We start from the raw sequence: 14,548 nt of genomic DNA, 5'->3' as shown, positions 1-14,548 counted from the left end.
TAAAGTTCATGACTCCCAAATAATCTCTGGTCTAACTCATACAGGCAATCATACAGAGATCATGTCTATCTCAGAGGGATTGACGTGAGACCCTAACATGGATGGTATTACATCTTGCCCACTGCTGTGGTCAGATTTACTTCTTGGTACAATTAAAATTAAGCTTAACTGCTACCTGGGACCTCTGCAGAGTAAGGACCCATTAATACGATTTGCCCCAGGAATCTGAGGAATCCACAGGACTTCTGAACAGTCCTTGATGAATATCCCAACATTTGCCAGGATGTTTCAGTGACCTTGCCCTCTAAGTAAGTGCTTTCTGTTCCTGATATTAAAGCGCATGTTGATTTTCTGAGAAGTTCCAGAACACAAATCTCTAAGCACAAGCTTGGTATAGCAGGGGAAAGTCCAAAAGTGAATTTATCAAGCATGGTAAAAGCTCAAGTTCAAACCTACATCAGCATGATAAGAGAAGCAAAGTATCATTATATTTCCTCCCTTATTGCATTGGCAGACTGTCAACCAGCTGCCTTGTTTAGGGTAATAAATCCCCTCTTAGGAAGGGATGTCCAGGAAGATCTTGTGTTTGGCAGCTATAATTGTTTTGTTTATCATTTTGCCAAGAAAATCACCCCAGTCTTGCTCAGTCCTGAATAGTCTACAATGCAGTATTATCTGTCTGGATATCTGGATTCTTTTTGGTCTGGGGACTTGAGGAAATGGGACAGGTGAATATCTCATATCCCTGGCATCTCACAATGTGAGAGGCTGTGGTAAGCCAGTTAAGAATTAAAAAGCAGGTACATTGCCATCTTATTTTATACACAACCCCTCAGTCCAGATGGCAAGAAACATGGAAAGAAGCATTTGAAGAAGGCTACACCTCTCCCTAAGAGAAATTCTCTAGAGTCGTAGGTATTTCATACATATTACTTAGATCTTCCCCCGTTAGGTTGCTGAGTACATGGTAGGGATTCAGCTGCAGAACGCATACCTCTTGGCTCATTAGATGTCTCTTCAACTCTTGACACCAAGGTATCCTCGCCTGGATTACCTCAGGAATTGGAGACTGGGGCACAATGTTCCATTTCTACTTCAGTAGGTAATCCCAATCAAGAACAGTTTGGAGGTCAGCCTATAGTCACTTTCTTCAGGAGTTCCATAAAGTTAGTCTTCTCTCTCTTTTAACACTAGAAAACCCATGATCACTTAATCAGAGATATTGCCCTACCAGAGTCCTCAATGCCTTCAACAATGGCAGAGCTTCTAATATATTTGAAAAAATCATGGAGATATTCAGAAATGCATCTGCCTTGAAAGCAGCCCATCGTGTTGAACTGTACAGCACAATCAAACATAGGAGCTGACCATAGGAAATGTTTTATGATAATTTGCTTTATGGTAATTTTTGACATAAACTATTTTACACAATTTGCCAAACTTCAATTCCACATGGGTCCCAGATTTGTAAGCATTCTGTAATTTAGCCCATTTGAGGCAACTTAGTTGAAAATGTTTTGCCTCAAGATTACATCATTTTTCCCAGTTCAAGTTTACAAACACAAGAGTTTTAGTAGCATACTAGACAACTCATGTCCTGACGGATCATTCTTTCAAACATATTTTATCGTATTTCACAATGCCTTCAACAATAACAGGACTTCTAGTTCTTGTGCTAGCTTTTATGGAAAAGTTGGGATCCATTCAGAGATGAATCTGCCTTGAATTGTACACCATGATTGAAAGTAAATACAATAAATGTTTTATGACTGCTAGAAAAAAATGCCTTTTCTATGGCACCACTGTCCTTATGGAACACCTTTCTCTCTGAAATTTGGCAGGCCTCTACCTTCCTATCATTCCATAAAGATTTTTCCCCCAAATACTGGCTTTTCCCCCAAGTGCTGGGATAAGATGAGGTGACTGCACATCAGAAGCTTGGACTTGGTGCCAGATTTTTGTTTTTATATATTTGGTTTTAATATGGTTTTTATGAATTTTAACTTTTGATTGTGAGCCAGTCAGACTTTCTACAAAGTGGGCTGCGATATAAATGTTTTACATATGCACATTTTGAATTGTGGCATAAACTGCTTTATTATAATGTTTATATCATAAAATGCTTTATAAAATTTGCCAAATTTCAATTTCACAGGAATCATGGGTCCAGATTTTGGACCCTTTCTGTAAGTTATTCCATTTGAGATAACTTGGCTCAAAAAATGTTGTCCTATAAACACCATTTTGCCCAGTTAAAGGTTACAGGAACAAGAGTTTTAATAGTATGTAGATTTGTATAAAACCACTGGAAGATCCAACAGTCCAAGTTTTGGTACTTTCAATGTGCTAATGGTAGTCAGTAGTATCTGCTGCTGCCACTCCTCTACACCCCCATGTACCTAGAGAGATGCTTTCAACATATAGTCCCCTATAGCCTAAGATTAGATGAGATGAAAGAGACTGTAATTCAATTCTAGTTACTGTTCATTCATTGTGGGTTTTAGTAACTTCTTGAATGGGTATTAATGCCCTTGAAGGTGCAAGTCTATGTTTTGGTCCTGCTCAATTCACAGCTGTTGCTAAACAGGTGGAAGCTATGGCCCATAAGTCCTTTGCCTAGCTCTGGTTGATGCTCAGGTATGATCCTTAATGGAACTCAAAGACCTGCCTACAGTAATTGATAACCATCACATAATTACCTTGTTTCCTGAAAATAAGACCTCCCTGAATAATAAGCGCAATCAGGCTTTTGAGCACATGCACTAAGTCCTCCCCCAAAAATAAGCTCTCCCCGAAAATACTGCAACACAGCAGCAGCCATGAGCTGACCATGCTCGCAGCCTCCTGCACCTCAGAAATAATAAGACCTCTCAGAAAATAAGGACAAGTGCTTATTTTGGGTGTCAAAAGAAAATAAGATCCTGTCTTATTTTTGGGAAACACAGTATATACTAATCAATTCTAAGTCCAGTGGTTGTATATTAACTGACACCATAAACATCCCTGCACTGGTTATTTATTTGTTTCTGGATGGAACCTAAATGGCTAGTTTTGACTTATAAGCCCTACATTACTGGCCATTCAGGTACTTCAACTACCACTGAAATCCACCACCACCAAGAATAAGACAAGCTACCACCTCAGATAAGCTGTTGCTGGTTTCCCAATTTTCTAAACTGAGGCCTACAATCACAAAATACAGTATTTCTGCCCTGAAACACATTTCAGGAGCAATGCTGTTCCTTCAATGTGGTTTTCCATAAAGTAATAAAAGTCAGAAAGGTCTTTTGGAAATAATTATGAACAATATAAAACTGAATGCTATTAATAAGTATATTTTATATGTTTGCTGTGTCTTTGAGATATTGCTAATTCTTGGTGACTGCCAAGAAAGGTCCTGTGGTTTTCTTGGCAAGATTTCAAAAGTGGTTTGCCACTGACAGTTTCCTATGGCTAAGCGAAAGTGAGTACTTGAGGTTACCCTACTGGGTTTGTGTCTCAGGCAGGGCTGACAAACTCCCAGCCCACAGACGAGATGCATCATGCGCTGGACACGCTCATGCCCAGTTTAGGAAAGGTGGGAAAGTCCCTATATGTCACATGAAGCCACCGTGATGATGTGAGTTTGACACCCTGGTCTAAGGCAAGACTAGAACTCTTTAATATTTTCAGAGCTAAAGGTGCCCATACCCATAATCCAATATGTGCACAAGCAACCCCCCCCTGCTCTCCTCCTACTCCCCCACATGCATGCGCCCCCCCAACGTGTTTTGGGCCTAGGCCTCCCTGAAGCCTCCTGGGATAAAAAATGGGGCATGGGGAACGCCACCACCCCCCTCGCCCCCCATGCATGCACACGACCATCCACTCTCACGCATGCACACACGTCTCCCACATACGCGGCAGAGACCCAAAAATCAGCTGGCGAGCGGGAAGCGTGCACGCATGCGCAGTGGACCTGAGCTGGTTAGGGTTAGAGAGGGATCCGTGTGCCACCAGGTTCGCCATCACGGCACTACTCCTTCAATCTCTCTTCTAGACCTCTAGTAATTCTAAATTTTCTTCTCAGAACCTGATCCAAAATGATGCCCAAAACATATTACGCAAGGAATGGTATGACCAAAGCAGAACAAAATGGAACAGTTGCTTACACTTACATGGATACAGCCTAAAATTCCATCCACAGTTCATCTATCTCACAATGTCCTAATTATATTGCCAATTTGTCAAACTGAGTAACAGTTATAACTATATGAGGTAAACATTTTTCCATGACTGTCATGGGTCAAGGTCCAGGATAGCAGTTATCTTTGATGAATAATTCAACTTCACTCTAATCTCATCATTCCCATATCATATTTACGGTACTTTTCACTTTAAGTATAGGCTTATTATAAATGGTAAATTGAACATTTACCATTTTCTGTAATCTCAATGTTGAGATCCAAAATCCAGTACTATGAAGGCCTCATTTGCTTCATTGAACAATCATTGCTCTTGCTATTCCAGGATTCCAATGTCTTGCATGCAAATTTTGCCATTTTAGTTACATATCCCTTTACGGTACAATATTAGCAAACGTTTATGTTGCATTATGTTTGTGAGTATAATGGAATGTGGGCATAACTTGGCACATGTCATTACAAACCTCCTTTTTTGAAAGATACATGCCAATACTTAAATAGTCAAAGCACACTTCTTTTATTTCCATTGGAAAGCTCAACAGTTGTAAGAAAATCTGAAAAAAATATTTCTGGTGGAAGAGAGAATCAGTGTTTACATATTCTAATATTTACATAATATTCCTGTTATTAAAAAATCCTAGCCCTACAACAGTGTAACACAAATAGTTCATTCCCTGGCTGAAATGGTTAATGCTGTGATATGTTTTATGGAGTGATAAGGCTCACATATTCTTCCTATCACACAAAAATTCTGGCACTAAATTCTTGGTTTCCATTAAAACAGAATTCCTCAGTACAGGTAGTCCTCAACTTACAACAATTCATTTAGTGACTGTTCAAAGTTACCACGAAAAAAATTACAATGAAAAAGGTGACTTAGGACTGTTTTCACATTTATGATTACTGCAACATCCCCATTAGTCACATTATCAAAATTCAGACGCTTGGCAACTGACTCATATTTGTGACAGTTGCAATGTCCCAGAATCATGTGATCATTTTTTGTGACCTTCTGTCAAGCAAAGTCAATGTGGAAGCCAGATTCACTTACTAACTTACCGTATTTATCGGCGTATAACACGCACTTTCCCCCCCCCCCGAAAAATAGGGGGCAAATGATGTATGCGTGTTATACGCCGATATACGCCAGGCGATATACGCCAGGCACACAGAAAAGGATCGCGGAGCGCTTCGCCCCAAAAGCAGCTGCTTTTCTGTGCGCCTGGCGTTTAAAACATCCGGCTATCTATCTAAACGCCAGGCACACAGAAAAGGATCGCGGAGCGCTTCGCCCCAACAGCAGCCGTTTAGATAGATAGCCGGATGTTTTAAACGCCAGGCGCACAGAAAAGCAGCTGCTGTTGGGGCGAAGCGCTCCGCGATCCTTTTCTGTGCGCCTGACGTTTAGATAGATAGCCGGATGTTTTAAATGCCAGGCGCACAGAAAAGCAGCTGCTGTTGGGGCGAAGCACTCCGCGATCCTTTTCTGTGCGCCTGGCGTTTAGATAGATAGCCAGATGTTTTAAACGCCAGGCGCACAGAAAAGGATTGCGGAGCGCTTCGCCCCAAAAGCAGCTGCTTTTCTGTGCGCCTGGCGTTTAAAACATCCGGCTATCTATCTAAACGCCAGGCGCACAGAAAAGGATCGCGGAGCGCTACTCAGCGGGGTGTGGGCGAGAGGAGGAGAGAATGGATGAGCCGTCTCTCCTCTCCCTGACACCTGACTAAAACGCTTTCTTTCGCCCGTGGAAGAGCTCGGGCGGGCGAAAGGAAGCGCTTTAGACAGCGGGGGTGTGGGTGAGAGGAGGAGAGAATGGATAAGCTGTCTCTCCTCTCCCCGGACTCCCGACTAAAAGTTAATAAAAAAAGGAAGGAGGGAAGGATGGAACTGGAAGGGAGGCAGGGAGGGAGGGAGAAAGGAAGGATAAGAGGATAGGGAAAGAGGAAAGAAGGCAGGCAGGCAGAAGGGAGGGAGGTGCAAGGAAGGAAGGAAGCATAGATAAGCAGGAGGGAAAGAAGGCAGGCAGGCAGGAGGAAAGAGGAAGGAGGGAACTGGAAGGGAGGCAGGAAGGAAGGGAAGGAGGAAGGGAGGGTGGAAGATAGTAGCAGTGAAAGCAGCAGTGTTCATAGTTGCTTTTACTGTCCTTTTACATTATTTACCTTATAAGTGGTAATAATATTAATAAAAAAAAGTTCTGAGCTACCCTTATTTTGCTTCAAAGTTCTTTATTTGAAATTTAAATTTTTTTCCTGAAATTTCCCTCTTAAAATGAAGGTGCGTGTTATACGCCTGTGCGTGTTATACGCCTGTGCGTGTTATACGCCGATAAATACGGTAAGTTATACTAACTTAAGAAATACAGTAATTCACTTAACTTGGCAAGAAAGGCCATAAAATGGGAGGGGGGGGGAAAAATCGCGTAACAGCTGTCTCACTTAACATACATTTTGGGCCCAACTGTGTTCGTAAGTCAAGGACTACCCATACAGCTGCAGCAATTCTAACCCGGCTTACTTTCATGTTAATTGGTCAGACCTGGATCCTCTGGTTTAATGCAAACTAAACTCTACATTCAAGCCAGCAGTGCTATGGGCAAGCCTCCCGCTCCAAAGACAATTCTCAGTTTCAAATAACATACTTTACATACTTTGGACTGGTTATCCAAAGCTAGTTTTTTATGGCCTATAGAACTGATATGGATGTCCTACATCAACTCCCTTGAGCTACACACTAATTGAAAACAAATCTTCAACTAAATGATACCTGCTTGACTTTGAGGGAGCAAAGGATGCTTCAAGAAGCAGTGACTTGCCAATGAGAAGGAAAAATGTGGACATGCTGGGAATACTGGCTACAAGATTGATCTCTAATTTTTCAAAGTACTTAAGAAAATCCTAGCAAAAATAGAATGTTACAAGCATAGAAGAAGGTGCACTGGCAAATGTACAAAACAAATTGCCTCGCAGCTGGCAGAGTCCTGCATCTGGATCCTAATTGCAGGGCCCTCATTCTTTCCAGCCTCAAGCTTCGCTAATGTCAATACCACCATGAATACACCACATGCTGGATAACTAAATCACATGACAAAAAGAGAGAATAAAAGATGTATTTTCTCTAAACATTCGTGACCTTTAAGAATTATCAAGAAGAACCATAAGCAATTAATAGACACAATTATCTTCATTTAGACATTTGATGTGGCTTCCAGGCATTTCCAAGTTTTTGTAAACTGAGCCTTCATCCTAAACACATTACTTACACTCAAATATCATTGGTTTAAATTAATGGGTGGCAAAAGTCCTTGGAATTTAGTTTTTACTCTTCTACAAAGGCATTCCATGTAGCTCCACTGTATGTCCTATGGACATATGAGAATACTAAAATAAAGCAATACATTTTTTTATCTCAGTGACTTCAAATCCATTGTCTTTGAATAATAATAGAACAGTCAATACTGAATTAACTGATTATAAGCTTTCCCTCAGCTGACCACCGATTCTTGAGCTGCTGATTCCTATCCCAACTCTAGTGCTTCTGTTCCCAGTCACCACCAGTCATGTGACTTCCCTCCAAGGTTAAAAGTAACAAAGCTTAATGTATTTTATACACATTGAAGATGCCCTTGAACAGTGTCAGAAACTAGGGGAAAGATACTATATAAAACTATCTCATTCATGGAGGAAAACAAAGATGAAAATATCGTAAGGACACAACAGAAAAACAATATTTCCAGAATGCATTTGGGCCACTAGATGCCTGTACTAAAATCTGTGATTTAAAAAAAAAATGAGCAAGGACTATGCAGAAATAATTTATTCCACTAAATATATATTTAAAATATGTCCACAAGATTTGGTCATAGCAAAATGGAAACAGTGAGCACAAAAGCTGTACGAAAAGGTAAGTTATGAAATAAAATCTGGCTTCAATTTTAGGAATGTGGGAATATTATAATTTCTCATTGTCTTCACGAGACTTACTTCTGCAGCACAGAGAAGATTTGACTGCTAGTTTTACTAAATAACTAGCATTTCTGTTTTTTCTGATAAAGTTCTCCAGCATAGTACATCTTGCACGCTTTTCAAGAGCAACTCTGCAAGGCCAGAGTATAAAGTTTTACAAACTTTATTACTTTAAGCTAGTGCAATGGAACTGAGATGTAGGAACAAGAAAATAACGTGAACAAGATACTTAACAAAACATAATAATGGCATGTTTAAGAATAGATGTCGTTTAACTGAGAAAAGGAATCTTGGGATATGAAAATGAGTGTTTTATAAAGTTAAATACAAATACCATGTATTGTGGGTTTAAAAAATTATATTCAAGTTCTAAAAATGAAAATAAATGCTATCCACACCTGCTAGAAATAGTATCTCTAGCAACTTTTATACTCCTGCATTTGGGGGGGGGGGGAATAGAGAGCCAAATACAGTAAAGCATTTCTAGTTCTCTAACATCACTTTTGGAGAGATTGTTCCTTAAAAGGTCACATAGTAGATTGGACTTATTTTCTCCCTCCTGTGCAGAGAGAAACTGGTTGTACCATAACTCTCTGGTGCACGTTGCTCTCTTTTTTTTTTACTTGGGCAGAAGAGAGTGTTAAAACATAAGATCTGGTTGTTCTGCGAAATAATGAAGGCGATGGGCGTCTAGTGATATTTGGGTAAGACGAAATAACCCACCCGGACCCTCCTCCTTCAACTTTACAGCAAAAGAAGAAAACTATTCCGAGAAGTGTCATATTCTATGTTGCGGTTAGCTGCTGTTCAGCCGACCCTAGAGCAGCAGCCTAGCGCGTTCCTTGGCGCTAAAGTTGAGAGTTCGAATCCAGGGAACAAAACTGCCGAAGACAAAGATGTGCGTCTTGTGCCTCCCAGGTTTCTGCCGCTTCTCCGGCGCCCGCCCAGCACCCTCTGGCCTCTCCCCCCCCCCCCTTACTTCCTCAGGTTTCCCTTACCTCGCAGAGACAGCAGCGTAGCCAACGGGGCCACCCAAAGTGCCCAACTCGATGAACCCTTGCAAGTCATGCCGGGCGCGGAGAGGAGTCGTGTGGGCAGCCGCGGCGGCGCGCCGTTCTGGCCGCCGAAGTCCTACCGAAGCCACCCCTGCTTGAGGGGCGCCAGGTGTTATCTCCGCAACCCGGACAGGCAGAGCTCCGAGCCGGGGCGGCTCCCGCTGCAGCAGCGAGCCGCTCCGGCTCCTCCCGCTGCAGCAGCTGCTGCTGTCCCGGGACCAACCGCTCGCACTGCTTGCTCCCCGGGAGGCTCTGGCGCTCCGGAGCCCGGCAGCCCGGGCCCGCAAGCCAGACTGCGAGCCGGCTCGAGAGCGCAGCCTGGCGGCTCACCGACCTGCTGCTGCAATCGGGGAGGAAGAAGAGCCGCCGCCTTCCTTTGGCCACAGCACGCGCGCTCGCCCCCGTCCCCGCCAGTCTGGCTCGGGCTACCCCGGGGTGGGGTTCAATAACGGGGATTGGGCCACTTTCCCTCTTGACGCAGCGGGAGACACGGGCTTTTCCCGCGCGCCTCCGAAACGGCGGGCTACTTAATTCCCTGCACCTTTTGGCATTCAAAGTTCAAGCGCGTTCCCTGCCCAAACCGGCACCTCTTCTTCCCGCTTCTGCTGTTGCCGCTGCCGCCCCAACGCTGCTCACTGGGGGCCCGGTCAACTACACGCGAAAAGAAGGGAGGAGAGGGCTGTTCCCCCTCCTGTCTTTCTCCTCAGGTTATCTGAGTGAAAAGAAACCGCCGAAGTTGGAACAATCCTCCTTGGTTTGCATAAAGCCCTCCTGGAAGAGCGACCCGGGATTACAACCCAGGATCCTTGGCTACGATGAACTTCTGACATCACGCGCAGGCTTGAAAGGTGGACCCGCATTCTCCTTGGTGACATGGCGCACCGGCCCGCTAGGGGCGTGCCGCGGGTTCCAAGTAGTGGCGAAGTCTTGGCCGAAGCGGTGAAGATTGCTTTGGATGTTATTTGGAGAAATGGTGGGAGGTGGAAATACCTCAGATTACGATGCTAGGTTTCTTCTTTAATGTAACGTTGGGGGCCATCATTCTTGCACACGTTTTACCCTTCGGAGAGATTCATGGAGATGTGCCTTCTTGTGGAGTTAATACAGTGAAAGGAAATCCATAAATCCTTGTTCCAGGTGTGGTCAGAAATGCAAAGGAGAAAAGGAAGTGCAAATCATGCATACTTGCATTCTGCTTGCTTACAGCTACTATTTAAAGTCTTGTGATTGAATAGGGTGTCTAGTGTAGCGATGCAACCTGAAACAACTAGGCAAGACATAATGTGGAAGGAGGAGGGGGGGGATATGCCAAGACACTCACAATTTCCCTGCAGCTCCTTAAGTAGCTAGCTTTTCTCAGCATATTCTTCAGAGCTACAAGAAAATTCCAACAAAAATACATTTCATTTATGGAATTGCCAACCAGGGCTGTGTGCATGCTCACGCATGCACTAGATAACATTTGCCTTCAAATCTGTAGCTGCTCAGCCTTAATAACTAAAAATGCCATTACACTTTTTCCCCACAACAACTCTCTGAGGTGGAGTGGGCTGAGAGATACTGGTCCAAACTCAGCCTTCTGTTTTCTAGGTCAGCACTGTAGGAAGTTAGCACCCACCCTTCTAGAAGAATGAAATATCCTAGGAAATATTGCAAAGGCATAATATATTTCCCTGGATAAGAAATGGAGAAACATGCTTTTAGGCAGGAAACAGACTCACTCTTAATAGCCTCCACTTTTCTCAATGGGCCATTAGGGCCCTGAGCTAGTTTACTCTGCATAACAATGATAGGATTAGCTTGCTACAGAAACTCAATATGTGGCATCTGGGAACTCAACCAACTTAGACTCAAAACACAGCCTAGAGAGTTGCTCCTGCACGGCCCCATGGGAGTCTGAAAACCAATCAGAATACATTTCTTACACAGGAACAGGAAACAGAGGTGAGGCCAAACGGAGAGTATAAAGCCAGGAACTTTCAGCATCTTGCTCTTTCTTCTTCAGCCAACATCTGGAAGCATGTGATCACCTTTTTCCGCAGGACCTCAAGCCATGTGGTCCTGTCCACCATTAAACCATCTTTCCAAGCAGCCTCCATGTTTCCAGTGTCTTTTTCCCCACTTGGAGCTGAACCCAGAAGGACATTTCTTCCAAGAGCACCTTAGCCATTATAGCAAACTAGTTTTTTTATTTACTTACAAACCATAATTCTGGCTTCAGTTATGCATGAACCAAGTGTGAGCAAAACTACTGGATGGTTCGCATGTTAACCAAACATGCTAAAAAAAAATTACAGCATGGCTTATGCATGTAAACATAGCTTTAAAGTCGTCATGGGTACAATGGTTTTATCCCGTCAATTTTCGTCATGTCGATTCTATGAGATGTGTTAAGAGTAAATTTTGACATCAGATTTTTTTTTCCATGAAAGTGCTCTGTATGATATGGATCCCATCAACCAGAATTTCTCACAGACATTTGACACTGTTTATTGTGATAACAGTACAAGTGAGAGCTGAGGCTGTGTAATCTCATAGGAAAAGGTGAAGCATTGTTTATTCTTTTTTTAGAATATATAAATCCAGCAAATTGTAGCTTATTTGAACATGGTTTCGCTGCACATATCTAAAGGCTGATTTAGAGTTGCCCATAACTGCCTGTTAGCAGTGCCTCATACCTACACTGCGAAAGAGTTGATGGTTACGTGTAGGTTGCAAATGGCTGCAGACAGACTGACCCAGACGTCTCCCAAATCCCAGCAGTGCTGTGTGGAGGTCCACATCCTGAATGCTGATTGGTTGTCCAACTTCGTATTCTTTTGCTGTTTGAATGCCCCCTAGCAGAAGGGTTACATTTGTAGAAATATAAATGGAACACCTATGCAACCACCCCCAAATAACAGACGCATAAGACCCCTGGCTATGTGCAGTGCTGTTTTACTGTCTCTCAGCAATCCGTTCCACTATCAAAGATTATTATTCAATTGCAGAGAACATATCTTAACTTCTTCTATGTGACCCTCCTTCAGATATTTGAAAAGTGCTATCATCTGCTGTCACAATTGTGTTTTCTGGATTCAAAGGAAGTTCTATCTAGTCTCCTGGATCCTTATTAACCTTTCTTGCCTTTGTTACAAAATCTCTGAAATTTTCTTAAAGTCTGATGTCCAAAACTGGACACAGTAATCAAAGTGGTGCCTGACTAGTGCATGATATGATAAAATATTACTTACTGTGATTTGAAAATGATATTAATACAGCCTAAAATGCCATTGCCTTTGTAACAGCCATCAAACTACTTCATCTTAGATTAAACTGCAGTGCAAACATCCTTTTCCCATATCCCCACATCCTATAGCAATGCATCTGAAGGTTCTTTTTTCCTGATTAAATCTCATTCTGATATTTTCAGCCCACTTCTCTAATTTATCTCCCGTGTGTACTGGTTTACAACCACAGTAAATTGAATTGATTGGTTGGTTGATTGATTGAAGCCATTAGGAAAATGTAGAAGTTTTTTTTTTGTCTTCAAAACTATTGCAGCTTTGAGTCATCCGCAAATATGATATACATCTCTCCTTCTCATCTAAATCGTGAGTGAAAGATTTCCAGGCCACATTTGACCTGCTACTCTAAATTGATAAGGAACTGTTGATGAGTTCTCTTTGACTGCCGTTTTTTAAGCCAGTTGCTGTATTGATTCATGTCATAATGCCTCTTCCCAACCCATACTTAAATATCTTACTAATCAAAATGTCTAGGTTATTTGTCACTTGACATGGACACTGCTGCAATGATTCTATGGATATTTTAGTGGCATCACTTTCCTTGAGAAGAAAGATCTGCCAAAAATGTATTTGACGTAGTAGATAAAATTCTGCAGCCCTTTGGAATTCAGCCCGAGTGAAATGTAACTTACATCTCCAGCACCTCATAGCAGCTGCATCTTTCCCAGGATTTCAGTTTCCCTCCACAGCATTGGTATGGCCCTGAGAAAAGATGCAGCTGCTTTAAGGAGTTGAAACAAGGGCTATGTTTGTGTCCCTGAATGCTCTGACTCCTTTTTTGAGATTAAATTTAAAATGTTGCATAACCTAATAATATCCAGATTGGGGTATTCTAAGGGGATCTGTATAGGGCTCTGATTGGAAAGAATTCAAAACTTCAAATATTTGGATCCTATTTCATCTGGATAAGCTTCCTCTTTTCCAGACTCAGTTTTGCTATATATCTGGAATGGCTTTGGACAAAAATTATTGAAGGATTGCATCCAGCAGAAGTAGGCAACATTTTGGGACATCCTTTCTTAACCCATTCCCACATACTTCTGCAAGTCAGTTGTTAAGAGCTACCAAAAATACAATTTTATGTTCCATTACAGAGGCTGTAAAGTATCCAGCCAATGTACAACAAATAATATAAATTACATACCCATATCAGATTCATATTCCACCTACATTCAAATGCTCATGGTGGCGTACCTATCATTCCCATTTTAGTACATAAAGTCAACGTGTCTATGTAATAAGAGGATATCTTCAAGGTTGAGGTAGATTGAACAAGAGATTGGAATGCTGAACATCTCTCCTGATTCATCTTTGCTCGGCATTCTGGGAGCTGTAGTCCCAACCAATCTAGAGGCCAGCAGACTTGAGAAGCCTAGCCTTGGCCATCCTATAGTAAAGCTATGGGGTATTTTTATTATTATTGAGAGTTGGCTAAATTGCTTTCTATAGGTCACCTTTTAATGGTACATAAAAGCAGCAGAATTTCCCATCTACTCCAATAAGAATGGACAATGATAAAGCACTGGGACTGCATAGACAAGAAAATTGTGTTGTATAAAGACAATGCTTAATTAAAACACATGCTTTTACAATGTCCTACACTTACTAAGTTTGGGGAGAAAGAAATATGACCGTACAACAAAAGCTGAAATTTTCAGAGGATAATATTCTCTTGAACTACATACCTAGTACTTGGAATCTGAGCAACCGGATAACATTAATTGATTCTCTGTGCCCTTATTATAGATAAAAAAACTGATCTTGCAGCATTGGAAAGATAAATGTATGGTCAAATGTATGAATGGATTGAAGACCTGACTGCACTTGCTAAAATGCTGCCAACAGATTGCCTACAAATGTATGGTGAAATGAAAAATGGGACTCATTCATACAAAATAAAGCGGATTAAAAGAAATGATAGTTATATAAATGTACTAGAAATATATACATAATTAAATAATAATTGCATTAGATAGCAATAACACTTAGCTGTAAATAATGCTTCACAGTGCTTTACAGCCCTCTCTAAGCAGTTTACATAGCATATTGCCCCAACAAT

General features: G+C 41.9%; 1 protein-coding gene across 4 annotated transcripts in view; it reads right to left on the bottom strand.

The window, feature by feature from the left end:
* The window catches only part of IGSF11 (immunoglobulin superfamily member 11), a 250,312-nt gene that overhangs the window by 171,448 nt on the left and 64,316 nt on the right, over nucleotides 1-14,548 (bottom strand). Inside the window, exon 1 of one of the 4 annotated variants that reach the window (XM_081951253.1) lies at nucleotides 10,193-10,313. The exons of 1 other annotated variant lie outside the window; for it this stretch is intronic. Coding sequence is in view for 1 of the 3 variants with exons in the window: in XM_081951250.1 (XP_081807376.1) it covers nucleotides 9,146-9,215 (70 nt within the window). In the remaining 2 variants the exon portion in view is untranslated. 2 more of the 4 variants (XM_081951251.1, XM_081951250.1) reach the window with 2 other exon arrangements.

The sequence above is a fragment of the Natrix helvetica genome (assembly GCF_964273705.1).
Source record: "Natrix helvetica genome assembly, chromosome: 4".
Classification (NCBI taxonomy): Eukaryota; Metazoa; Chordata; class Lepidosauria; order Squamata; family Natricidae; genus Natrix; species Natrix helvetica.
This window is presented reverse-complemented; position numbering and strand designations above follow the sequence as displayed.